Source organism: Protopterus annectens, chromosome 3.part1 (assembly GCF_019279795.1).
Source record: "Protopterus annectens isolate FY-2018-M chromosome 3.part1, PAN1.0, whole genome shotgun sequence".
Classification (NCBI taxonomy): domain Eukaryota; kingdom Metazoa; phylum Chordata; order Ceratodontiformes; family Protopteridae; genus Protopterus; species Protopterus annectens.
In genome coordinates, this window is record NC_056732.1 from 1,373,365,095 (window position 1) to 1,373,390,770 (window position 25,676).

The 25,676-nt window shown below is 45.1% G+C and overlaps 1 protein-coding gene across 1 annotated transcript in view; it reads right to left on the minus strand.

Moving 5' to 3' along the window:
* The window catches only part of MAF1 (MAF1 homolog, negative regulator of RNA polymerase III), an 881,579-nt gene that overhangs the window by 445,136 nt on the left and 410,767 nt on the right, over positions 1-25,676 (minus strand). The window contains exon 4 of the mRNA XM_044066300.1: positions 17,333-17,498. Within this exon, the coding sequence (XP_043922235.1) occupies positions 17,333-17,498 (166 nt within the window). The remainder of the gene's footprint in view (positions 1-17,332; positions 17,499-25,676) is intronic.

Sequence of the window (25,676 nt, forward strand, 5' to 3'; positions counted from 1 at the left end):
TACTCCAAAATAAAAATCTCTTCCATTTATCTGCGTACACTTTCCTTGTACTAGGCCTTCTAGCTTCCAAAATCACATTCAAAACTTGTTGTGGAAGTTGAGACCCTTTATGGTTCAAAACAGAATATGCCAAGCTGTTAGGTGAAGAGAGTGAAGTTTGACATTGAGCAAATGGCTGTCTTCCTGCGACAACAGGTGCGGAATCGAAGGCAAAGGCCATGGAGGCTTCCGTACTAGACTTCTCAGTAATGGGTACCAGTGCTGTCGAGGCCAATCTGGAGCTATTAAAATCATCCTTGGCTTGTCCTGTCTGACCTTCAGAAGTACCTTTGGGAGGAGAGGCAGAGGTGGAAAGGCATACACATGAAGATTGCTCCAATTGAAAGAAAGAGCATCCACTTTCCAAGCTGTGGGATGAAACCTTTTTGTGCAAAACTTTGGCAGCTGATGGTTTAGTGGAGAAGCGAACAGATCTATGTCTGGAGTTCCCCATGACACTGTCAATTTCCGAAATACATGAGGATCCAATTTCCACTCGTGGGGATCCATAATTCGTCTGCTCAACACATCTGCTAAGGAGTTCTGTGCCCCTGGCAGAAACCTTGCCTGAAGATTGAGCTGTAAACTGAGAGCAGTCTCCCACAAAATCATTGTTTGCCTGCATAGAGGATAAGAATGCGTTCCCCCTTGCTTGTTGATGTACCACATGACAGTTGTGTTGTCTGTTAGAATCAACACCTGTCCTGGAAGAAGGAATTCCTTGAAAGCTATTAATGCAAACTGGACTGCTAACATCTCCTTCATGTTGATATGTAGATGTTGTAGTCTGACAGGCCACTTGTTTTGTATCCATTTTCCATTCAGATGAGCTCCCCAAGCTTTGTCTGAGGCATCTGTCGTTAAAATCTGACTTGCCTCTGGCCGGGTCACAGAGAGTCCCTTGTTTAGGTGACATTCCTGAGCCCACCACAAAATTCCTTCTGAATGCAAGGTATTATTGGAATGACAGTGTCCAGATCCTGGCAGTGCTGTGTCCATACATTTTGAGATACCATTGTAGCTTCCTCATATGCAGTTTGGCATTGGGAAGCACCAGAATACAAGATGCCATGAACCCTAAGGCTTGAAGGACTGTCCTTGCAGTCAGCCCGGACCGATGAGATAGTTGACGGAAGTAAAGGGATAGACTCTTTTGTTTGTCCGGGGTTAAAAAGGCCATCTGGGCTGCTGTATTCAGTCTCACACCCAGAAAGCACATGTCTTGAGAGGGTACTAGACTGGACTTTATTTCGCTCACAGAATACCCTAGGCATCTTAGCACTGCTATCACATACTCCAAATGACGAAGAAGCTCTTCCCTTCCTTGAGCCAGAATCAGGCAGTCGTCCAAATAAGGATAGATCTGTATTCCTTTTAGTCTGAAGAAAGCTATCACTGGAGCCAGAACTTTCGTGAACACTCTGGGCGCAGTAGATAAGCCAAAGGGCAATGCAGAGAACTGATAGTGAGAAGTCCCAGCTCGAAAACGCAGATACTTTCTGCAACTGAGTCTGATAGGAACATGAAGGTAAGCCTCCTTGAGATCCAAAGTTACCATCCAATGATCCTTGCCCAGCAGAGGTAAAAGCTGCTGCAACGCCAACATTTTGAACTTGGGAATGTCCAGATAAGTGTTGAGGATAGATAAATCCAAAATTGGTCTCCACGTGTTCCCCTTCTTTGGTACTAGGAACAGGCGAGAATAAAATCCTAGGCCCACTTCTGGCAGAGGGACCGGCTGTATGGCCCCTAGTTGGAGCAACAGAGAAACCTGTCTGTGAGCCTCTATTCTTTGTTGAGGAGGAACGTCTGGCATGCCTTTGAAAGGAGGCAAGGTATGGAAATAAAACCTGTAGCCGTGGTGTATGATATCCAATACCCATCTGTCCTGGGTAATTAAACTCCAATTTTCTTTGAAGAGTGCCAACCTTCCTCCCAAAGGTGCTGCCAGACGAGCAGGCTCTGGCAGCTGAAAAGGTAGGTCATTGGGTCTGTTTATGAAAGGACTGACCCCTGCCCTCACCCGAAGCCTGTGCAGGAGAACTCCCTGTTCTAGGCCGGAAAGAGCCCTGAGCTCTGCCCATACCACGTCTAGATCTACCCCTAGACTGGGAATCATAAGAAGGATACGTCCACCCCTTAGTAGGCCAATTTCTACTAAACTTTGGAGGCTGGACTTGCAAAAAATCTTTAACGGTCTGCATAGACTTAGCCTTGTCTTCCATTTTCTTTAAGACTGTCTCAACAGGAGGCCCAAACAACACGTCAGATTGTAAAGGAGCATCTAAAATCCTTGTTTTAACATGTTCAGACAAATTCTGATCCCTCAGCCAGGCGTGCCTGCGAAGAACAGTCCCAGTGGCAGCCACCCTAGACGAGGCCTGTACAGCATCAAAACCACATTGCAAAGAATGCTTACCCACCTGTTCAGAAACATGGACTAAATCTTGCAACTCTTTACAATCAATACCAACTGCCAGAGCATCAACCTTAGACTTCAATTGTGAAAGGAGATAGTTTTGGTATTTCAACATGTGAAACTGGCAATTCAGAGCCCTCATAGCAAGAGTGGAAGAAGTATAAACTTTCTTTCCTCATCTATCCAAGGCCCTAGCCTCCTTATCTGTAGGAACCGGATTCTTAACAACAGAAGCCTTAACACCTTTAGGCCCCTGGCTAACAGTTTCTGGGTCTGCCCTAGGACTTTTAAAAAGATACTTGTGAACGTCAGGCACCCTGTAATACCTATCCGGCTTAACAGGAGCAGGAGGCAAAGAATCAGGATTAAGAGAAGCCTCTGTAAAACATCTTCCACTACATCCAAAACAGGAGGTATAGCCAAAGGCCTATGCTGGGGTAAAACAGAAATTCCCTAAGCCTTTTCCTGGAATCAGAGAAGTCCTGACCTTCCCACTTAAAATGCTCCCTCATGGAATGAAGAGTTTCTGAAAAAGAAAAATCCTCAGGAGGAGTAGCAGAAGGAGTAGAATCATCCACATCAGAATCAGAATAAGGAGAGTACTCCTGCAAGTCTTCAGCCGAAGACTCTGAAACATCTGAAGCTTGCTCAAAACCCCCAGCTCAGGCTCCACCCTAGGTCTCTTAGCAGGAGGGGGCATAGAACCCCTAATCAAAGTAATCAAATCTTCTGCCATTTTAAGCATATGCTTTTTGGGCATAGTACCGGAAGAGCTAGGGGTAACACCAACTGAAGCTAAACCTGGCCTGCCCCTGGGAGAAGCCTTAGTAACAGAAGGAGAAGGCCTAACCACCTCAGGAAGGGAGGGGAGTATAGTAACCTGAGAAGCCCCCTCAGCCTGACTTGCCTCCTGAGAGGCCACATCTTGCAATAATAAAGTTTCACTCTGTGAACACAAAGAAATCTCCGGTGGAGCCACCAGCTCCACCGACACCTCTAAAGAACCGGCGTCCGGCACAGACGGTTCTTCTAGCCTAGGCTTAACTGTCTTGTCCTTGCGCTTCTTCGAGAAGCGGCCGGAGCATCCGACGGCATTTTATAATTGCACCGCTTCCCAAAGACTAACCTTGCACAATCCAACCTTCTCTTTATAGTGCGTTTATTAAATCTAGCACAAGAGCGAAAGCCAACAACGTCGTGCTCAGGCCCTAAGCAAGGAATACACAAAGTATGATAATCTCTATGCGGTATCTGTTTCCCACAAGAAACGCAATTATTAACTTTTCTGACATCCGTAAATGACTGAGGCAAGAAAAACAAAATATTCCCCAACGGGGTACTTAGCCAACTTTGAACTCGGTCTGAAACTTCTAAATAGAAAAATCTCAGAACGCCAACCGGCACTTGCAATGCTGCTTCTGCATCGGACCATGCGGCAAAAAAGACTGACGATATGACGCCGGTCATGCGCATTTGTACCCTGACGTCCTGACGTCAGTTAAATGCGCCCTGACCGACGTCAGCCTTATACTTTGATATTCGGGCCGACCGTGGACAGCGGACTACCCAAGTGTTAGGACTGCAGCAATGTGAGATGAAGAACATCTTTGCCTTAACATGTTCAGGTAAACTCTGTACTTTTAACCAAGCATGTCTTCGAATAACAGAACCTGTAACTGCGGCTCTACAAGAGGCCTCTAAAGAATCAAAACCACATTGCAGAGTATGTTTTCCCACCTGTTCAACTGCATGCAATAAATCCTGCATTTCTTTACAATGCGGAGCTTCTGAGCTAGCAAGCATTTTCTGTTTTAACTGAGCCATTAAATACTGTTGTTACTTAAGCATGTGAAACTGGAAATTTAAAGCTCTTACTGCTAAAGTTGCAGACGTGTATACTTTCTTCTCCCATCTATCCAAAGCTATGGAATCTCTGTCAGAGGGTACTGGATTTTTTGCAATGGAAGCCTTAACCCCTTTTGGACCCTGGGAAATAGTTTCTGGATCAGCAGAAGGGTTTTTGTAAAGAAACTTGTGAGAGTCAGGGACTCTATAATACATATCTGGCTTGGCTGGAGCAGGGGGCAAAGAGTCAGGAGATAGGCTGGATTCAGAGAACACATCATCCACAATGTCTAGCACAGGCGGAATAGCCAGGGGCCTATGCTGAGGCAATAAGAGGAAATCCCTGAGCCTTTTCTTGGATTCTGAGAATTCCTGACTTTTCCAATGGAAATGTTCCCTCATGGTATGTAGTGTTTCCCCAAAAGAGTAATCCTCAGGAGGAGAGGCTGAAGGGATAGATTCCTAAGCATCAGAGTCCTCATAGGGGGGTAAAGAGTATTACTGGTCTGAAGAGGAATCAGAGGAAATGGAAACCTGATCAGAGGAGTCATAGTCTGTATCCTGCCTAGGCCTTTTCTCAGGAGAGGGATGGGAACCCCTGATTAGAGTAATGAGGTCTTCGGCCATTTTAAGCATCTGTTTCTTAGGCATGGAGGACTGTCCAGGAGAATGCTGTACTTGTTTCTTTGTCTTTAATGGTACCTTTGTCTTGGCTGTTGGTTTAATGGTAAGTTGTGAAGGTCTAAAAACACCCTCAGAAGCCGGTGCCTGCTCAGCGGCTCTGGACCCATCTGAGGGATTAGTTTCCGTAGGCCCAATACCTTGAGTTTCCATAGGCCTAGTTGTCTCCACGTGGGAGTCAGAGGCGGCCTGTGGCTCTGAGGTAGCGGGTCAGGGGCTGTGAAAGCGCCTCACTGAGAACCGGCGACTGGCCTAGAAGAGGTTTCGTCGGTTTTGGACCTCGGATGCCTGTCTTTATCCTTGTCTTTGCGTTCTTTCGGAATTGCAGTCGTCGGGTGATCTGACGGCATAGTATAATTGAACCTTTGGCCAAAGCAGTGCAAAGCAAAATCAAAACGTCTTTTTTATACTGCGTTTGTTAAATCTAGCACAAAACCGACAACTAGTGACGTCGTGATCAAGGCCTAGGCATGGAATACAGTAAGAGTGGAAGTCCTTATGAGGTATTTGCTTCCCACAAGAAATGCAATTATTAACTTTTTCTGACATCGGTCTGAGGCAAGAAAAAAGTTTCCCCAACGGGGTACTTAGCTTTATTGAAGACTTCGGATCTGAAATTCAACTTTGAAAATCTCAGGAGTTGGCCGACCGGCACTTGCGAACTGCTTCTGCTTCGGGCACTGCGCGGCAAGAAAGACTGAAGAAAATGGCATCGGATGCATTTTATATACCCCTGGCGCACTGACGTCAGGGAAGAAGCGACAGCAGCCGACGCCGGACCAACACTTTGAAACTCTGGCCAACTGCGGGACCGCCTGACAGCAGGATAACCCAAGTGTGATGACTGCAGCAGTGTAACACAATGAACATCCACATTGTAAAGTATGTTTGCCAACTTGTTCAGCTGAATGCAATAAATCCTGTAAATCTTTATATTCTCCACACAGTCAGAAATCAACATCATTTTCTGTTTAAGCAGTCCCATGATATGCTGTTGATATTTTAGCATATGAAATTGACAGTTTAAAGCCCTGATTGCTAGGGTTGCAGAAGTATAAACCTTTTTACCCCATCTATCCAGCGCCCTGGAGTCTCTATCAGAAGAGGTAGGATTTTTAGCAGTGGAAGCCTTAATGCCCTTGGGCCCCTGAAAAATGGTTTCAGGGTCTGCAACAGGATTTTTGAAAAGGAATTTGTGGGACTCAGGAACCCTGTAGTTAGTACCTGTCTGGTTTGCTAGGGGCTGGAGGCAAGGAATCAGTGGCCATACTGGATTTCGAAAATACATCATCAACAATATCTAGTACAGATGGTATAGCCAAAGGACTATGCTGAGGAAGAAGAAGGAAATCCCTAAGCCTCTTTTTGGATTCAGAGAAATCCTGACTTTCCCAGTGGAAATGCTCCCTTAAGGTATGTAAAGTTTCCCCAAAAGAGAAATCATCAAGCGGAGAAGCAGAGGGAATGGAATCCTCTGCATCACAGTCCTCATAAGTAGGTATAGACAAATCCAGATCATTAGAAGAGTCAGAAGAAACAAGAGTCCTGTTCAGAAGATTCATAGTCAAATTCAATCCTAGGCCTCTTGGGGGGGGGGGGGGTTGACTACCCCTGATTACAGTAATTAAATCTTCAGCCAGTTTGATCATTTGTTTTTTAGGCATAGGGGCCTGAAGATGTGACCTGGGCATCGTTTTTTTAGACATAGATCGAGATTTAGGCCTTAGCACTGAAGTTGAAGTCAGTTTAATATGCAAGTCTGTAGGCCTGAATACACCCTCAGAGGCTGGTGTCTGCTCAGTGGCTCCAGACCCATCCAACGTAGAGACATCCATGTGTTCCATATGTGAAGCATCTCGAGGCATACCAGACTCCGAATGGGTCTCAGTAGAGGCCTGCGTATCAGAAGTAGCGTGTATCAGGGGCTGCGAAAGCGCCTCACTGAGTACTGGCGAACTGGCAACTGGCTTAGGAGAAGCGTCGTCGGCAGTTTTGGACCTCAACGGCCTGTCTCTGTCTTTTTCTTTGCGTTTTTTGGTATTCCGGTAGTCGGATGGCTAACCGACGTCATTTCTGGACAATTAAAGCGAGAACCGAAATATTTTGATGCAAAAATGTACCTATGACGGATAGTGCGCTGGTTAAATAAAGCACAAAACTGACAGCAAGGTACATCGTGGTCAGGGCCTAGGCAAGGAATACAGTACAAATGAAAATCCTTATGAGGTATTTGCTTCCCACAAGTAATACAATTATTAACTTTTACTGACATCGGTAATGAGCAAGAAAAAGTTTCCACAATGGGGTACTTAGCTTTAAGTTGAAGACTTCGGTTCTGAAATTCGAAAACAAAAATTTCAGGAGTAGGCCAACCGGCACTTGCGAACTGCTTCTGCTTCGGGCACCACACGGCAAGAAAGACTGATGTAATGGCGACGGCTGCATGTTTTATACCCTTGACGACCTGATGTCATGGAAGAAGGGACAGCTACCGACACAGGACCCAAGACTTTGTTAAACAGGCCAACTGAGGGCAACCTGCCAGCAGATTACCCAAATGTAATGACTGCAACAGTGAAACACGATGAACATCAGAAAAACTAAAACTAGGAAATCAAAATTAAACAGTAAGCAGTCTGAAAACATATACTTCCTAATTTTTTAGGAACTCAGAATTACTCAAAGCACTCAACAAAACCTAATCTGCTAGTAAACAGGAAAAATTCATGACATGTGGCATCTCCACATAACACTAAACTGGCTAACCATCTTTGCTTTATAAAGTACAGTTGTGTACACTTACCATAAATGTAGATGTTCGAGTGTATTCACTGTAGCAGTCATCACACATGGGTAGTCTGCCTGCAGGTAACTCTCAGTCGGCCCGAATACCAGAGACTTAGTATTTCTGCATCGGTTGCTGTCGCTACAGGACTGATGTCAGGTCATCAGGGGTATATAAACAGGCAGCCGATGCCATTACATCAGTTTTTCTTGCCCCAAATGTCAGGAGCCCCCCAATAGGGAGCTAAGTTATGGTGGGGAAAACATCAGCAGTAAAAAGTAAATACCAATACCCCTGAAGAGGGTGAGTAACAGACAGAGGGGAGAGAGAGAGACAAGGGGGCTGATGGGAGGGAAACCAGGACTGCAACAGTGAATACACTCTAACATCTACATTTATGGTAAGTGTACACAACTGTACAATGTTCTTCATGTTTCACTGTTGTAGTCATCACACGTGGGTTGATTCCCAAAGCTGAAGAAAGGGTGGAGGCAGTCAAGAAGAGCTGGGACTGGCTAGTATGCCCTGCAGGACTGCTGTTGCAAAACCCGCCCTGGATTTGGAAAAGATAGGCAGATGGTAATGCTTGGTGAAAGTGTGTACAGAACTCCAGGTGGCAGCTTCCAGGATGTCCCTGGTACGGACTCCCCTGAGGAATGCTGTAGAGGTAGAAGATACCCTAGTGCAATGTGTTCTGACTCCCTGAGGGGTTGGTTTCCCATGGTGCTTGCAGCAGAAATGGGTGCAGTGTGCTATCCATTTGGAGATTGTTTGTTTTGAAATGGCCTTGCCCTCTGCCCCTGGTGCAAAGCTGACTAGTAACTGGTCAGATTTCCTGAAGGGCTTAGTCCTATCAAGGTATAATCTGAGCTGTCTGTGCACATCTAAGGAGTGCAGGATCCTTTCCCCTTTATTTTGAGGATTAGGGCAGAAGGTTTACAAATGAATAGATTGGTTGAGAGCCGCAATGGACACCACTTTAGGCATAAAGGAAGGGTTAGTCCTGAGGGAAACCCTGTCAGCATGGAAAACAATGAAGGGTTCCACAGCCATAAGTGCTTGTAACTCAGACACTCTTCTAGCTGAAGTGATGGCCAGAAGCAAGGCTGTTTTCCAAGAGAGGAATTTTAACTCTGCTAACGCTGCAGACTCAAGGGGGGGGGGGGTAGCGTGAGCTTTTCCATTACAAAGTTAAGGTCCCAATCAGGAGTGGGTGCTCTCCTTGGTGGCCTTAAGTTGTTTGCCCCTATCAGGAACTGTTTGATAAGAGGGTGAGAGAAGAGAGGTGGCTCAGTGTTGTAATGAGCCGAAATGGCAGAGGCATGGATCTTAATGGAGGAGAAGGATAGGCCTCTGTGCAGTAGGTCTGCTAGGTAATCCAGGATTAGAAGTAAGGAAGGCAGTGCTGTGTCATCTCCTTTAGACTCAGTCCAGGAACAATACCTTTTCCACTTATCAACATAGGATTTCCTTGTACTGGGTCTTCTGGCTTCAAGAATGACATCCAGTACCTGCTTGCTTAAATTGGTCACTGAGGGAGAATTTAAGGAATAAGCCAAGCTGCAAGATTCATGGTTTGCAGTTGAGGATGCAAGCTCTGTCCCCCTGCTGGGTGAGGAGGGTTGGGATCTGGGGTAGGTGCCAGGGTGGCACCAGTGACAGGCTGTGCAGTAGTGGGTACCAGTGCTGGCGTGGCCAGTCTGGGGCAATCAGGATTGTTCTTGGTTTGTCCTGTCTTAATTTTGAGTAATATTCTTGACAGAAGAGGAAGAGGAGGGAATGCATAGATTGAGAGGTTTTCCCACTGGAAGGATAGGGCATCCACTTTCCAGGCCCTGCTGTGAGGTGTCCTGGAACAGAATTTACTGAGCTGGTGATTGCAGGGGGAGGCAAAGAGGTCCACCTCTGGGGTCCTCCCTTGGTGGATTAGAATACTGAAGGAGCTGGGGTCTAATTGCCACTCATGTGGGTCTAGGAGAATTCTGCTTAAGTCATCTGCCAGAGACTTTTGTTTGCCTGGAAGGAATTGAGCTTCCAGATGAATCTGCATGTCCAAGGCCACATTCCACAAGGCCATGGCTAGCCTGCACAGTGGGTAAGAGTGTGTTCCTCCCTGCTTGTTGATGTACCATATAAGTGTGGTGTTGTCTGTTTTTATCAGCAGGGGTCCTGGTGAGAGTAGGGATCTGAAAGCTGTCAGAGCATGCTGAACGACTAGCATCTCTTTTTGGATGATGTGCAGATGAGATTGACTTGGGCTCCAGTGGCCCTGAATGCACTTGTCGTGCAGGTGTGCCCCCCAGGCATAGTCTGATGCATCTATGCTTAGGGTTTGGGCGGCATGGGGTTGAGTAAAGGGAAGTCCCTTGTTGTGGTTGCATGCTGCTGCCCACCAAAGAAACTCTGTCCTTAGACAAGGTATGATAGATATGACAATTTCCAGGTCCTGAGAATGTTGGCACCAAAGACTTTTTAAGTACCACTGAAGTTTCCTCATATGCAGTCTGGCATATGGAATTAGGATGCAAGAAGCCATGAACCCTAGGGCCTGCAGGATTTTCCTTGCAGACAGCTGGGTTCTGGTGGACATTTGAGCCAAGTAGCCTGTCAGGCTTGTTTTTCTTAAGGAATGCCACCTGGGATGCTGTGTCCATGCTTGCTGCCAGGAATACAATCCTTGACTGGGGACTAGTTTTGATTTATTTTCGTTAATAGTGTACCCCAGGGAGGTTAGACGGTTCTTTACAAATGTCAGGTGCTGCAACAGCTGTTCCTGATTGTCTGCCTGAATCAGACAATCATCCAAGTATGGGTAAATTTGAATTTTTCTCTGTCTGCAATAAGCAATGGCTGGAGCCAATCATTTTGTGAATACTCTGGGAGCAGTAGATAAGCCAATGGAAAGTGCAAAGAACTGATAATGCATAGATCCTGCCCTGAAACGTAGGTATTTCCTGCATGAGTCCCTGATAGGGATGTGCAGATAGGCTTCTTTTAGGTCTATTGTGGCTAACCAGGCATCTTTGGACAGCACAGGATGAAGCTGCTGAAGGGTGAGCATTTTGAATTTAGGTACCACCAGGAAGGTGTTTAGAGTGGAAAGATCAAGGATTGGGCACCAAGTGCCCTCTTTTCTGGGTACCAGGAAAAGTCTGGAATAGAACCCTTGACCTATCTGTTCTGCCGGAACAGGATGAATTGCCCTTATGGAGAGAGCAGGGATTGACTTTGCTTTTGTGCCTCTGCCCACTGGTTTGGAGGAAGGTCTGGGAACCATTTTGGGGTTGGCAGTGAGTGGAAGTAAAATTTGTATCCCTGGAATACAATGCTGAGGATCTATCAGTCTTTGGTGATGGAGGTCCAGTTTTTTGCATGATGGGCAAGTTTTCCCCCTCGGGGCACACGCAGTTGGGTAGAGATGAGGAGAGGAACAGAGAAGTCATTGTGAAATCTTTCCATAAGGGGGTGGCTTAGCACTCCCTGTTTTTGAAGTGGAGGCACTCCATTGCTTAGATCTCTGCATACCCTGAGACTGGCATCTGGGGGAGGGGGGTCTGTTTCCCCTGGGTCTAGTTTGAGATGGCCTTGAGGGGGCTAGAAAGGACCAATGTTTCGAGGGGCAATGCCTACTGAATCTAGGAGGCTGCACTTGCAAGAAATCTTTGACTGTTTGCATAGATTTAGCCTTTATCTTCCATCTTTTTTTAGAACCTCTTCTGCTTTGGTGCCAAACAGATTGTCCTTGTTCAAAGGAGCCTTTAGTAATTTTGATTTGACATGGTCTGGCAAGGTCTGCTCCTTAAGCCAGGCATGCCTTCTCAGAACAGAACCAGTGACTGCTGCCCTGCAAGATGTTTCTAAGGCGTCAAAACCACATTGCAAAGTATGCTTGCTGACTTGACTTGCAGAATGCATAATCTCTTGTAATTCTTTATTTTCTGCACAATCTGTAAAGGTAGCTAATTTTTGCTTAATAAGTTCCATAACATGTTGCTGGTATATCAGCATATGAAACTGGTAATTCAATGCCCTAATGGACAGAATTGCAGAGGTGTACACCTTTTTACCCCATCTGTCTAAAGCTCGGGAATCCCTGTCCAAAGGGGTGTGATTCTTAGCTGTAGTTGCTTTTATACCTTTAGGCCCCTGGGAAATGACCTCTGGGTCAGCAGTAGGATTTTTGAAAATAAATTTGTGAGAGTCAGGGACTCTGTATAGTACCCATCTGGTTTTCTTGGAGCAGGGGGTAAAGTATCAGGAGTTAGGCTGGATTCCATAAAAACATCATCCTCAAGATCCAAAGCTGGAGGTATTGCTAAAGGTCTATGTTGTGGCAAATCTAGAAATTCTCTGAGTCTCTTTTTGGACTGAGGATAGTCTTGGCATTCCCAGTGGAAATGCTCTCTTAAAGTATGTAGGGTTTCACCAAAAGAAAAATCCTCTGGAAGGGAAGCAGAGGGAATGAATTCCTCTGCATCTGAATCCTCATAACCAGATAAAGGCATGTCTTCATATTCAGAAACCTCAGAGTCATCGGACTCTTGGTCTGTTAAAGCTGCTGGGAACAGTTCTCTTTTTCACTTAGCAGGAGAAGGCTGGCTTCCCCTAATCAGCATAATCAGGTCTTCTGCCATTTTAAGCATTTGATGTTGTGGCAAGGAAACAGGTGCTTGAGTTTGGGTCGTCGGTTTTTAGGCATAACTCGTACTCTTGGCCTTAGATACTTGGTAGTTTTACACAGAACTGATGATGCGAAAGACGTCATCAGTTTGCGTCGAGTATCGGTAGTGCAAAGAACTTCCTCAGAAGCCGGTGCATGCACAGCGGCTCCGGACCCATCCAAGGTAGAGACATCCGCAGATTCCGTAGTCAAAGAAGAGTCTTGCGGCATATCGGAATCTGAATGGGACTCGGTAGTGGCCTGTGAATCCATTGAAGCAGGCATCAGGGGCTGTGAAAGCACCTTATTGAGTACCGACGAACTGACGACTAGCTTAACTGAAGCATCATTGGCAATTTTGGACCTGTGCGGTCTGTCTCTGCCGTTATCCTTGCATTTTTTCAGAAGATCGGTAGTCGGATGGCTTACCGAAGCCATTTTGGAATATCAAGATCGAGAGTGAAAGTATTTAGCTACAATAAGGGCCCAACGATGAACAGTTCAGGCATTGAACAAAGCACAAAACCGACAGCGAGGAGCGTTGTGGTCTGGGCCTAAATAGGTGATGCAGTAAGAATGGAAATCTTGGTGTGGTATTTGATTTCCACAGGCGAGACAATTGTTAACTTTTTCCGACATCGGTTAGAGTAAGAAAAAAGAATCCCCAATGGGGTACTTAGCTTTAGAAGACTTCATGATGATTCAATTCAGAAACGAAAACTCAGGTAGCGGCCGACCGGCACTCGTGCGAACTGCTTCTGCTTCGGGCTCCTCAGCCAGAAAGACTGATGTAATGTCGGCTACCTGTTTATATACCCCTGATGACCTGATGTCAGACCTGGAGCGAAAGCAACCAACGCAGAAATACTAAGCCTCTGGTATTCAGGCCGACTGAGGGATGCCTGCAGGCAGATAACCCAAACGTGATGACTGCAACCAGACCTCCCAACTGCACCGAATTACTCGGTTTTTACCGAGTTTTGGGGTTCAAATGAAGGGGTGCCACGATTCCCGAGTGGCACCCCTTCATTTCCGATTTTTTCTTTACATTTTTAATGTTTTTTTAATTTTCGCGCTGACGGGGCTGACGTCATCACGTGCGAAATGACATCAGCTCCGTCAGGGTTACCAGCCTATCAGAATTGCGCTCCTTGGAGCGCTATGCATGCAAAGCTCAAATGCAAGTAGGTGGGAATGGCCAATTTGCAAATGTGAGCGGGATAGATTTTTATGCACTGATGGAGCGAACGGACAGCAGCAGCAGAAGTTACTGAACGGGGCCAGAACGAACAGATGGATTGGCAGCAGCAGCACTGAACTTTTTGTGGTGGACCGTGGAAAGCAGTACATAGGTAAGTGTGTGTGTGTAGAGCTTTATGCAAGGCTGAAAGGAAGGACTGTCTGAGGCGAGGCCTGGGCTGCTGTTCAGAACTTCAGATGCAGAGTTTTATGCGAGCGGAGTGCTTTAGGTAGAAATGTGTGTTTGTTTGTACAGAGTTTTATGCGAGAAGGGTACTTCTTAGGAAGTGTGTGTGTGTGTGTGTGTGTGTGTGTGTGTGTGTGTGTGTGTGTGTGTGTGTGTGTGTGTGTGTGTTAGTGACCCATTCTGTTATTGTGCCTAAAATGTTGTGAGACAGCAGGGATTTATAATAAGGGCTGCCACTGTAACTGGTGATAACTTGAGTAACCCAACTAGATGTACCGCTCACTGTGAAAGATTGTAGAAGACAAGTCAGGTCGTTTATTTGTCCAAATAGGCTGCAAAATGTTTCGATCACCGAATTCACTTATGAAATGTCTTCTTTCAGTAGCTGTTGAGAGAGAGGCCTAAATTACCAGTAATGAAAGACCTTAAGTAATGTGCAAGTGCATAGTGGGAAGTTGGAATCGGTTTTCTTTCAGAGCTCCCAAGTAATGTGAGAAGTGGAACTCTGCTGTAGATATTCCCTGCCCAGGTTTAACGTTGTCAAGTGGGTAACTGGGCGAAGAGCATCTATCGCTGTTTTATGACTTTGCTTCACGGTGCCTTAACATTAAATGTATTCAAAATATATTCTTTATCTGTTGACTGGGACTGCATGTGGCTCAAAGTCATTTGGGTCCAGATGGATGGGCTAGTTAAATAAACAATCAAAACATGTTTGTTTATGTATGAGAAACTTTCCTACAGCTGTAATACTGCATGATATTATACTTTAACCATTGTGGTGCTAAGTGGCAGTACAGAAATGGTAATGCTGATGCAGCACAAGGTCGATTGCAGTGCATACCTCTCAACTGTACAGATTTTTGCCTCATATTTTTGGTCTGTGTCACATAAAATTGTGGTTTTCTGGCAGATCATTGACAAATCCTGAATGGTTGAAGACAAGTCAGAAAATAAAGACAGACATTTGGGTTTCAGACTCCTACTCTTCAGAAAATTCATGCAAAACTTGTTGTTTTATCAACTTAAGTTTGTAAGTGCAAATTTAAAAAGCGTCCCTATTTTGGGGCCTTTGTACCCCCATTTTTTTTTCACTTTGTCCAGATTTCTTGCTTTAAGAGGTTGAGAGGTGTGATTTAGTGACGTCAGTACTCAATGATTTGCCAGAAAAAATATAAATTTTATGAGGAACAGGCCAAAAATGTGAGGCAAACATCTGCACATTCTGCAAAACAATCTGGACAGTTGAAAGGTATGCTTGTATCTTTGAATGTTGTGATAGTTACAATTGCCTGATTACCTGAACTGGATAAAGTGGATGTCAGAGAAGGAAGGAATTTCCTGCTGTAAGACTTCATGTGTTAAGAACTTAACTAACATTTTGCTGTAAATGTTAACTGTTGTACTTTGATTGCGGCTTCTTACTGTTCACCTCTGCTGGGATTTTGCATGCCTTCTTTTTTTTTTTTTTTGCATACTTGCAATACAACTGCAGTCAATCATACTTTGTAAGCTTACTGAGAACATATATTAGCAGATCTCATTCATACTTTCTACCTGTATTGGTATTTTGTATTCTTAGTAGGTACCTGCACTGGAATTTTGGAAAAAAAATACAAACTTGTTCTATGTTTACAGTTATACCACGGGTTGTTACTGAAATAAATTACTCTGAGTAAGTTTAATGTGTTGGTTAGCAATCAGTATACAAAACTGTTAAGCTATGGGTTCTAAATGTTGGTATTTTTGTATTATTAAAGATAAGTAAAGCATATGACTAGTAATTATCTTGGCTTAAATTCTTGCTTTCATCCGAGAAAAGTTGTTGTTATGTGTGTGTGTGTGTGTGTGTGACTGTGGAAGTAGACTTAAATGATGGAAATGTTCTGAGTTGGGCAGTTTTGCCATTACTGGTTCATGCATTTTGTTTCATTGCCTACTGGAAAAATGTTCAAACAATAAATTTAAAATGAGTTCTAACTTACGTCTAACAAGTATGCTGTATTATACAAGGAATATAATTTAATAACGTCAGGAGGGTGTATCAAAGAATGCATGTATATTTCTTGTTTTGTGTGCAAGGGGCCAATGATTTGAAAACAGCCCAAAGGTATCTTTATCCACCACTGGCCAGATGCATTTTCTTTGAATGTGGTGTGGGTTTCAATGCTGTTTTAATGTGAGTTTCAAGGGCAGAGATGTTTTAATGTCAAGCCTATTTTCATTGTGAGACAGTATTGCTTTTACCAGATCATGATGTCTATGAGTGTTTCTGCATTATTGTGCTGCTGTAAAAAATAAAATCCAAATAATCATTGTAGAAGTAAAGCAGTATGCATACATTAGTGTTTTTAGTAAATGGGGCAAAATAGCTGAGTAATGGGACATTGGAATGGCTGCAGAGGGACTCTGGTGCCATATTTTGGTTGTCTGTTCTTCATTTTGCGTTTGAAAGTTGGCATCCCACAATTCCGCCGGAGTGGGTGGAGTTTCATAATTATGTACGCAAATTAGATGTTAATCAGTGTACAGATTTGTACCTATTTTTCATGGGCCTTGTCCAGATTTTTGATGTTTCCAGGTTGAGAGGTATGACTGCAACAGTGAAACACAAAATATCGTGGGTTCATGAAAAAACAGCCGAAAACACAACTACCGTGGCCTGTGTCTCTTCAGATAACTAACAAGTCTGCAGTGCCTGCTGCCTGCATGCTGACAATCCCAGATGAATATTCATGCAGACAAGTAAAACATCAAGATGTTGATTCATGAATTTAGTAAAATGTTACCTAGTGCTGGGTGTTGGTAGGAATTTGGGCGGGGCTTGCTATTGCATGTCTGGTGGGTTAAGACAGTTAAACAAAGCCAAATATACTTCTGCTGCACTACTGGGCTTACACTTCTAAATGATGGTATCCCACAATCCCAATGGAAATGGATTGAGTTGTGCTGTTAGGTAAGAAGGTTTTTGACCAGACGTATCTACTTTTCAAGAGTCTCTGTCCAGATTTTTGATATCTGAATGTTGAGAAACCTATAGTGAGACACAGCACTACACAGTAGACTTGACTTCATCTTAATTTAAGAGTAAATGAGACAGATGTACAAGTCAAACTACCCTAGAAAGGGACAGTGGGTGGGACAAGCAGAACCATCCAGGTCTCCACACCTTTGTATGGAGGGTAAAAAATTTTGATAAGCCCTCAACCCTCACTATAACTCACATAGTGTGTGTGATTTCAAGGCGGCTGACTGACAGTGTAATATATGCTACGTGAAGTAGGAAAAAAATGCAGGTATTAATGCATATGTTCATACAAGAAAATTAACAATTTTATACATAAATAACAATTTTAAGAACTCCAACAAAGGGATGGTAATCATTATTTAAAACCTGCTGTCTAAAGGTATACACTATAACACATGAATCTATTCTTGCTAGTCTCAGTAAAAAAAGGTTGGATTTTGCATTCTTACCCAATTAAGGCTGGGTTCTCGGCTGAACTCATGGCTTTTTGCTGCACTAAAATCATAATCTGGTCGAAAAGATTCATTCAGAGTAGCAATGAGGTAGAACAGGGTCTTTCTGCAGCACTTGTCACTGAGAGGGCCTTCTTCTTCCCCACCCTGACTTTTACTTAATCTACGAAACACAGATGACAAGACAAAGAGACCTCAATTGAGAAACACAAAAATGAGTACTGCAGTTCAAATTAACCTCAGATTTAGACTGTTTAAGACTATGTAAGGTCTCCTTGCATGTATTAATAGAAAATGCAAAACTTTTGGACTGTGCATCTGTAACAAGATAACTAAACTGCAAAAGGATGAGAGTAGGTAGTAACCACTTTCTTAAAACTGAAACTACTATGCCAGATGTAAAACTTATTTAAGCCTATATTTTAGTTTTCTAAATGCAATTTCCTGTGGGCATTTACTTACTGTAAAAGATTCAATCTTATCATATCAGTTGATCCGTGAAGGGGGGGGGGGCTCTCCTTGATAAGGCTTTGGTTTAGTTAATCTTCTCCACCAATCACAGCTTAAAAAAGTATCAGCAAATTATTAGGTTGAGACAATTATGTCTAGTGAAAATGAGTTCTCAAAAAAAAGGATTGGCTGTAGTTCAAACATCTGCAATAAACTTTTTTAAAGCAAGCAGTGGAGATGGTTAATTCTCTTCTGGAATGACTTATAATCACAGCAATCACATGCAGTCAGTTACCTGCCTAATGGCAAAAGATAATGCAGTTGCCAATTAAAATGTGTCTACTTGGCAACTATCTGCCCATCCCCCTCACCATAATGAAGAACATGATCAAATGATCTGTCTTCCCCAACTCAAGAATCCACTTAACGTAACATATGAGTTGATGGTGGACATCTAGGACATGGTCAATTCTTCCTCTCCTCTCCTGTCTTCCACCTCACAAAAAAAAATGGGAGAAGACTGGATTAGGTCAGGGACAACTCTGAAACCATCTTCAGAAGGATATCTGGCTCATCCTAAAGGACGCCCAAGCCTTGTGAAAGACACAATTTTGTTTTCTAGACTGGACTGCCTGAAGTTCCAAGATCGTATAATCAATGGTGACTGCCACCAGGGCATGTGTCCTCCAGGAAATAAAACATAATACCATTAAACCAGCAGACTGGAATGGAAGACCAGCTAGTCTGTCAAGCACAAAGTTCAGGCTATACAAAGGAGAGAAGATGTTCGAAGAAGGACAGAGATACAACCCTCCTTTCAGGAAGTAAATGACCAGGCTGCATCAGGTCACAATCTTGTCCTCTAAGAAGTCATGTTGTTCAGAAATAAGCTGGCACAAGTTCCAAGACCATAAACTAACTGAAGTCCAAATCATACAGATGGCAGAGACGGCTCATGGTCACCTATAAGCTAACCAAATGGGAGTGGTGGCAGGTACCATTCTGACCAAATTAAGAACTGTTTCCAGCTGGAGGCAGATGCCTGCTGATTGGAGGAGTTCAGAGCAGTCTTCACAGTGTTTGGGAGTTAAGCCAGCAAATCAGGAAACCTACAGCAAAAGCTGGACTATGAGGTGGAGTTGGCAGTCACTCCAGTCATGAGGAATATCGTTTAACAGAACCAAAAGGGTTTCCTCCTCCAGGGACCTCAGTGCCTATGAGAAACCGTGCCTTTCTCAGCCACTAAGAAAAAGTTTTTCTGTCATCACTGAGCTTTGTGAAGAGGGTGGAATGACTGCAAATCTGTGCATGAACCTTCTCTACCACTGAATTCCATCACAACTTTCCCTCTGCCTTCCTACACTTTGCTTAAGACGTGGAGAAAAAGAAGTTATGTACTCACCATAACGTTCCATGTTTGTTGTCCATGATCTTGCCTTCTTTCTTGCTTGGTGGATTCGGAGCCAATACTCGGCCATACCCTAAAGCTCGAGCGCTGTCACTGGCTCGAGGCTAGACCCTATCCCAACATGCCTAGCGAGAGTTACCCAGATCTCGTTTGTGATAACCCATACCAGTAGACATATATATAAATATATAAATATATATATATATATATATATATATATATATATATATATATATACATATATATATGTATATATATATATATATACATATATATATGGGTCTACCGCTTTTGGTGGAATCACATTTGGTCGAAAATGATTTCAGGCAGCCCACTTCACTGAAAGCTCATTTGATTGAAAGTTCATTTGGTCGAATTCCATTTGGTCGACAATGGAATATAACCCCTGCCCCACTGCAGTGCGACCCTGGAGTGAGAATATAAAGTTAGGGGTGGGGGTGGGGTCGTAACCCCCCACATTTTGCAACTAGTTTTTACTGACGTTATATGTTTCAAAGTATTTTTAATGAATACACAAGTATATAACAGTGAATACACTGCAAAAAGAAGTTATGTTCTTACCATAACGTTCCATGTGAATTGTTCATCTCGCCTTTGCTCTTACACACGGGTTCGGAGCCGATCCTCGGCTCCGAGTCGGCCGCTTCACAAGCTCTGCATCTAAGAGAAAGCTTGAGACACAGTCTATATCCCATGATCCTCCTCTACCATCCCTCAGATCTAGTTTGCAAGAACCAGAACGCACTACTAACCACTGCGTCTAACGCTCACGCAATCACACACTTGAGACTGAACAATATTAGAGCCAACCACAGATAGGGATATAGCTAATATGCAACTTACTGAAAAATAGGTAGAATAGGCAACCTAGAGAATACCAACCAGGCACTAGTCGTACCCGTTCTTCCAGAACGTGGTGGGGAAAGGAGGGAGGGGATGTAAGAACAAAGGCGAGATGAACAATTCACATGGAACGTTATGGTAAGAACATAACTTCTTTATGTGAAATTGTTTGATCTCGCCATTTGTTCTTACACACGGGTAGCGTTCCTAGCTCCATTACCCTGGGTGGCTCATGGAAGAACGTTCCTGAGTACAGTGGAACCGAAGGACGCCCTGTCCTTGGAGGACCTGTCTACTTTGTAGTGAGTGACAAACGTATGAGGTTTTGCCCACGTAGCCGCTGCACAAATAGTATCCAACAGAAGAAGAGCGGCATGGGCTAAAGAAGTAGAAATGGCCCTAGTAGAATGAACATTAGGCTTGAACGGAAGTGGTTGCTTTGAAGCTAAATACACAAAATGTATGCAGTCCTAAAGCCATTTGGATAATGTCCGTTTTGTTACTGCCATGCCCTTCTTATTATCTGCGAATGAAACAAACAACTGATCCGATTTTCTGTAATCCTTTGTTCTGTCCAGATAAAATCTCAGTTGCCTATGTACATCCAACTTGTGCAGCATGTATTCCAAATTATTTGAATGTTTTTTGAAAAATGTGGGAAATTCTATAGATTGGTTAATGTTAAGCACAGAGCATACCTTCAGGAGAAATGACGGATTTGTACGCAAGGATACTCTGGGTGAAAAACCATGTATGGTGGCCTGACTGACAATGCCTGTAGCTCTGATACTCTACGAGCTGAGGTAACAGCAATGAGGAAGAGGGTCTTCCATGACAAACACTTAAGTGAGCAGGTTGAAGCTGGTTCGAATGGTGGTAGCATAAGCTGAGAAACATCAAATTCAAGTTCCATGGAAAAACCGGCTCGCGGATGGGTGGCCGAAGGTGAAAGGTACCCTTCATGAAAGCCCTACAAAGCCTGTGAGACATAATTGTAGAACCCCCTTCACCTACATGGAAGTTCGATATGGCCGCTAATTGCACCCTTATCGTAGAAGTAGAGGTCCCTTCATGAAACAGTGTAGATCAAAATTCCAGGATTTTGTGTATCGGGGCCACCAAGGGATCTAACCATTGCGCTGATGCCCAGCAAGCAAAATGTTTCCATTTGCTTTTGTATAGTTTTCTGGTAGAAGGTTTGTGGGAAAAAACTAGAATGTGCTGTACTGTTGGAGACAAAAACTTCGACCTGGCTAAATTGGGAAGTGGAGCAGCCAAGCTGTCAGTTTGAGGGGCCGAAGGGATGGATGAGGAACTCCCGACGAGTGAGTCAATAAGTCTGGCACTGGGTCCAGAATCCATGGTTCCATCAGGTGGGCTCGAAGGAAGGGAAACCAGATCTGTCGAGGCCAGAATGGTGCTATGAGTATGATCGTCCTTTCCAGATTCCTGGCTTTCTGTAAAAATGTGGGAATCAAAGGGACAGGAGGAAAAGCATACAGGAAGACCCGGGGGCCAATCGTGTACCAGTGCGTCCCTGGGGGCACCCTCCGGAGGGGGAAGAAGGGCAAAGTAGCTTCTGCATTTGGCATTCAAGGGGGATGGAAAAAGATCGCAGCAAGGCTAGCCCCATCTGCAGAAAATCCTTTCCGCTACTTGACTGTTCAGGGACCACTCGTGAGGCAACAGGATGGCTCTGCTCAACCTGTCCGCAATGACGATGGATGACCCCGGGATGTGCGTTGCTATCAGAAAACGACCTGTGGACGTAGCCCATTGCCAAATTCTCAGGGCCACTCTGCATAATGGATAAGATCTGGTTCCACCTTGCTTGTTTATGTACCAGACCACTGACATATTGTCCGTCTGAACTGCCACTGTTCCTAGAGGTAGAGATTCGTGAAAGTGTTGCAACACTAGGAACACTGCTCTCAACTCCAGAACATTGATATGCAGATTGTACTCTATTTTGGACCACTCTCCTTGGACTGTTCCTCCCCTGGAAAAGCCCCCCACCCCACCCCATCAGGGAAGCGTCCGTGGTTACTGTGGCTGTAGGGCTGGGTAGGACAAACGGACGACCCATCGTCAGATCCTAGCTGTTTAGCCACCATCGAAGATCCTGCTTGCAAGACTCCGTGATCGAGATGTGGTGTGACAGAGGGAGCTGTTGGAACGACCACTGTGCGAAGAGCAGCCACTGGAAGATCCTCATGTGCATCCTGCCCAGAGGAACTGCAATCAGGGTGGCTGACATCATGCCTAGAACTTTCAGCACTTGTGCCGCAGAAACTTTCTGTTCCGAATAAGAATAGTGACCTGGTCTCTGAGGGCTGATACTCTTGTTTGTGGAAGCTTGATCAGCGTTGTGGTAGTATCTAACTCCGCCCCTATGAATGAGATATGCTGTGAGGGCGATAAGGCAGATTTTTCGAAATTGACTGAGATCCCTAAACGGGAACAAAGGCTGATTGTGTATTCCCTGGATTGTACAAGGCGATGCTTGGTGGTGGCGGTGAGGAGTCAGTCGTCCAGATATGGAAACACCCGGAATACTATCCGCCTCAGGTGAGACGCCACTACTGCCATGTATTTGGTGAACACCCTGGGGGCTGAGTTGAGACCAAAGGGCAGAGCTCGAAATTGGAAATGACTGTCTCCCAGCCGGAAGCGCAGATGATCCTGGGACACTTTGGTCATTTTGATGTGGTAGTAAGCGTCCCTGAGATCTATACAGCACATCCAATCGTCCTTCTGCAGGAAAGGAAGGATCAACTGTAGCCTGACCATCCGGAATTTTTCCTTCCTTACGAAAGTATTGAGTTTGCTGAGGTCCAAAATCGGACTCCGGTCCCCTGTTTTCTTTGGAACTAAAAAGAACCTTGAGTAAGTTCCGGATCCTATCTGGTCCGCCGGGACTGGTTGGATGACTCTTTTTTTCGAGCAGCTTTCTTATTTCTATGGCTGCTTGATCTCGCAGATTGGGTGGAACATCTGGAAATCTCTTTTGTTCGGGGGGCATGGTTATAAATGGGATGTTGTATCCTCTGGTTACTACGCTTTTTACCCAGGAATCCGTAGTAAGATTTAGCCAGGCCTCTGGGTATAAAGCTAAGCGACCCCCGACTGCCTCCAGAGTATGACAGTCGGGCCTCCCCTCAGGAGTGCTGGAAGGGCTTCTCAGGGATGCTATCCCTGTCGCCCTGGTTCTGCAGACCCCCTCTGTCGCCTGGGTGGCATCTTCCATTCCTGCCTCCTCCTCTGCCTCTGGAGGAGGTGTCACTCTGTGTGGACTGGAAAGATCCCGGAGTCTTTCGGAACCACATTTTTCTGCCTCTTTGCCCTTTGGGTTACGGTCTGGTCGGGGCAGAAAAACGGATCCCTACGGCAGACAGGGTCTTACCTTCTTGCTCACACCGAGTGAGAGTCTCTTTCACTTTGGGACCAAACAGGGTGGCACCATCAAAGGGGGCATTGAGAAAGGAAGACTTGAAGGCTTCCGCAAAGGAGCAAAGGCGCATCCAGGATTGCCTCCGTAGAGCAATCGCTGAAGCTGCAGCCCTACTCGAACCCTCGGCCACATACGAGATGAGCCTCATGGACGAGTTTACTATTGAAGTGAGGGTGTTAAGCTGTGCTGTTACCTTTTTGGAGACAGCAGCATCTGTGTTACCCTGGAGAGTATCTCCCAACTCCTGAATGAGATCTCTCTGAAGTCGCGTAAAATGCGTGAGGTAGTTCAGCGAACACATGGAAAAAGTCGCTGAACTGAAAATGCGCTTCCCATACCTGTCCGTAGTCCTGGAATCCTTGTTAGGAGGATGAACAGAGGAAGATGACTCAGACATTTCCTTCTTCGTGGCTGCCGCTACCACCATAGCATCCACTGGGACTCCGTTAGTAAGATAAGTTTTGTCTCGGGGGGCAGTAATATATTTATTCGGCCTCCTAGGGACTGGTTCCACTGTATCGGGAGTCTCCCACGCCCTTTGAGCTATTAGGTCCATTCGCTCATCGAAGGGCGGGGTCACCCAGGAGGTAGAAGGTTGTGCCCCAAATGCCTTCAGCAACACTGATTCTTCCTCAGTGGGGGCAAGGGTCTGCCAATCACCCCTCTGTTTCAAGATCTACAGGATGTCAGCAAATGAGACATCCTCAGAGGGGGACCGTGGGGACCCCTCCGACTCATCCAAATCAGTGTCCGATGTCAATGATTCTTGCGGAGAATCAATGTGCCTCCTCTTGCACAATTTCTTCCTCGGGACTTCATCAGAGGGGGCATCTGGTGAAGCTTCCAAGGAACAGGGAACACCCTCTGGGGCTGGCCGAGGCATTGGGTCTCTATGCTTGGGAAGGATCGCTGGTACAGAAATAGAATGCGGCCCTTTGGGGGAAGGAGAAGACGATTTCGATGAAGTGAATGTCTTTTCAGACAAAACCTTCCTCATGATGTGGAAGGCGCCGGAGCCTCGGGCTGAGGATTCCACTGGATCCGAAGAGGACGGTAGTTTCCCCAAGACTGGGACCACGGGCTCCTACTCCTAGGACGGAGCTGAACTAATCTGTGCCGAGGTTCCAAGGGGAAGAGTCGGAACCGAAAGTTCGGTTCGACTCTCGGCCCCAGAACCAAGGAGAGACCATCGGCTCCGCGACTCCTTGATGGACTCTGAGGGAGTTGAGGTCAGTGGTGACGATCGCACAAAAGTAGGCTTCGGTACCGAGGGTTCAACAATCATCGGTTCCTCTTCTCCCGGCTCCGAAGACTCGAAAGGTCTCGAAGGAGGATCTGCTGGAGATACAGGGAGGGCTTCCAGTTTCGAAACCAATTGGGATGAAACCGCAATTAATTTGGACAGAGCCGTATTCTCCATGAGCTTCTGTACCACTCGATCCACGTCAGTATCAGATAACGGCCTGGAAGAAAGGGTCAAAGGGGCCGAAGATCTCACCGACCGAAGGATCGAGGGAGGAGGCACCTCAGACACCGGCTCCAAGACCTGAGGCTCGATGAGAGATAATCGCTTGGTGCTCGGCCCTGAGGTCTGTGGAGCCGGTGACCGAACCTTAGACGAGGTGCTCGGAGCCGATGACCAGGGCTCCGATACCTTTGAAGTCTTCGACCCCTTCGAAGACTTATAGACACCTGATCAGCCTTCTCCAAGGCTTCTTGAAAGTCAGGCTTTAGTAAGCCCCTTTCTATTAGCTTCCTGCGCCTTTCCATCATGACCCTTCCACTGAAAGAGTGACAAATAGAGCAGTCCTCCTGCAGATGGAGAGGGCCAAGACAGTAGACACAGGAAGCATGATTGTCAGTAATGGACATCTTCTGTCCATACTGACATCTTTTGAACCCCGATTTAGCTTTTTCTGCCATGACTAACAGGGAACAAACTTTACCAACAAAGTTAAGCTAGCTTACCAACAGTATAAACATTAATTTAACTATGAGTAAATAGTCTAGGTATAAACACTACAAGAAGTTAAGTAATCTTAGCAACAGTCAATATAAACACTAATTTAACTGTGAATAACTAGTATGGATATATAGAAAAACACTGCACACCAATACTACAATGCTAATTATTAGAAAAAACTCTAACTAAGCATAAGAACAACTAC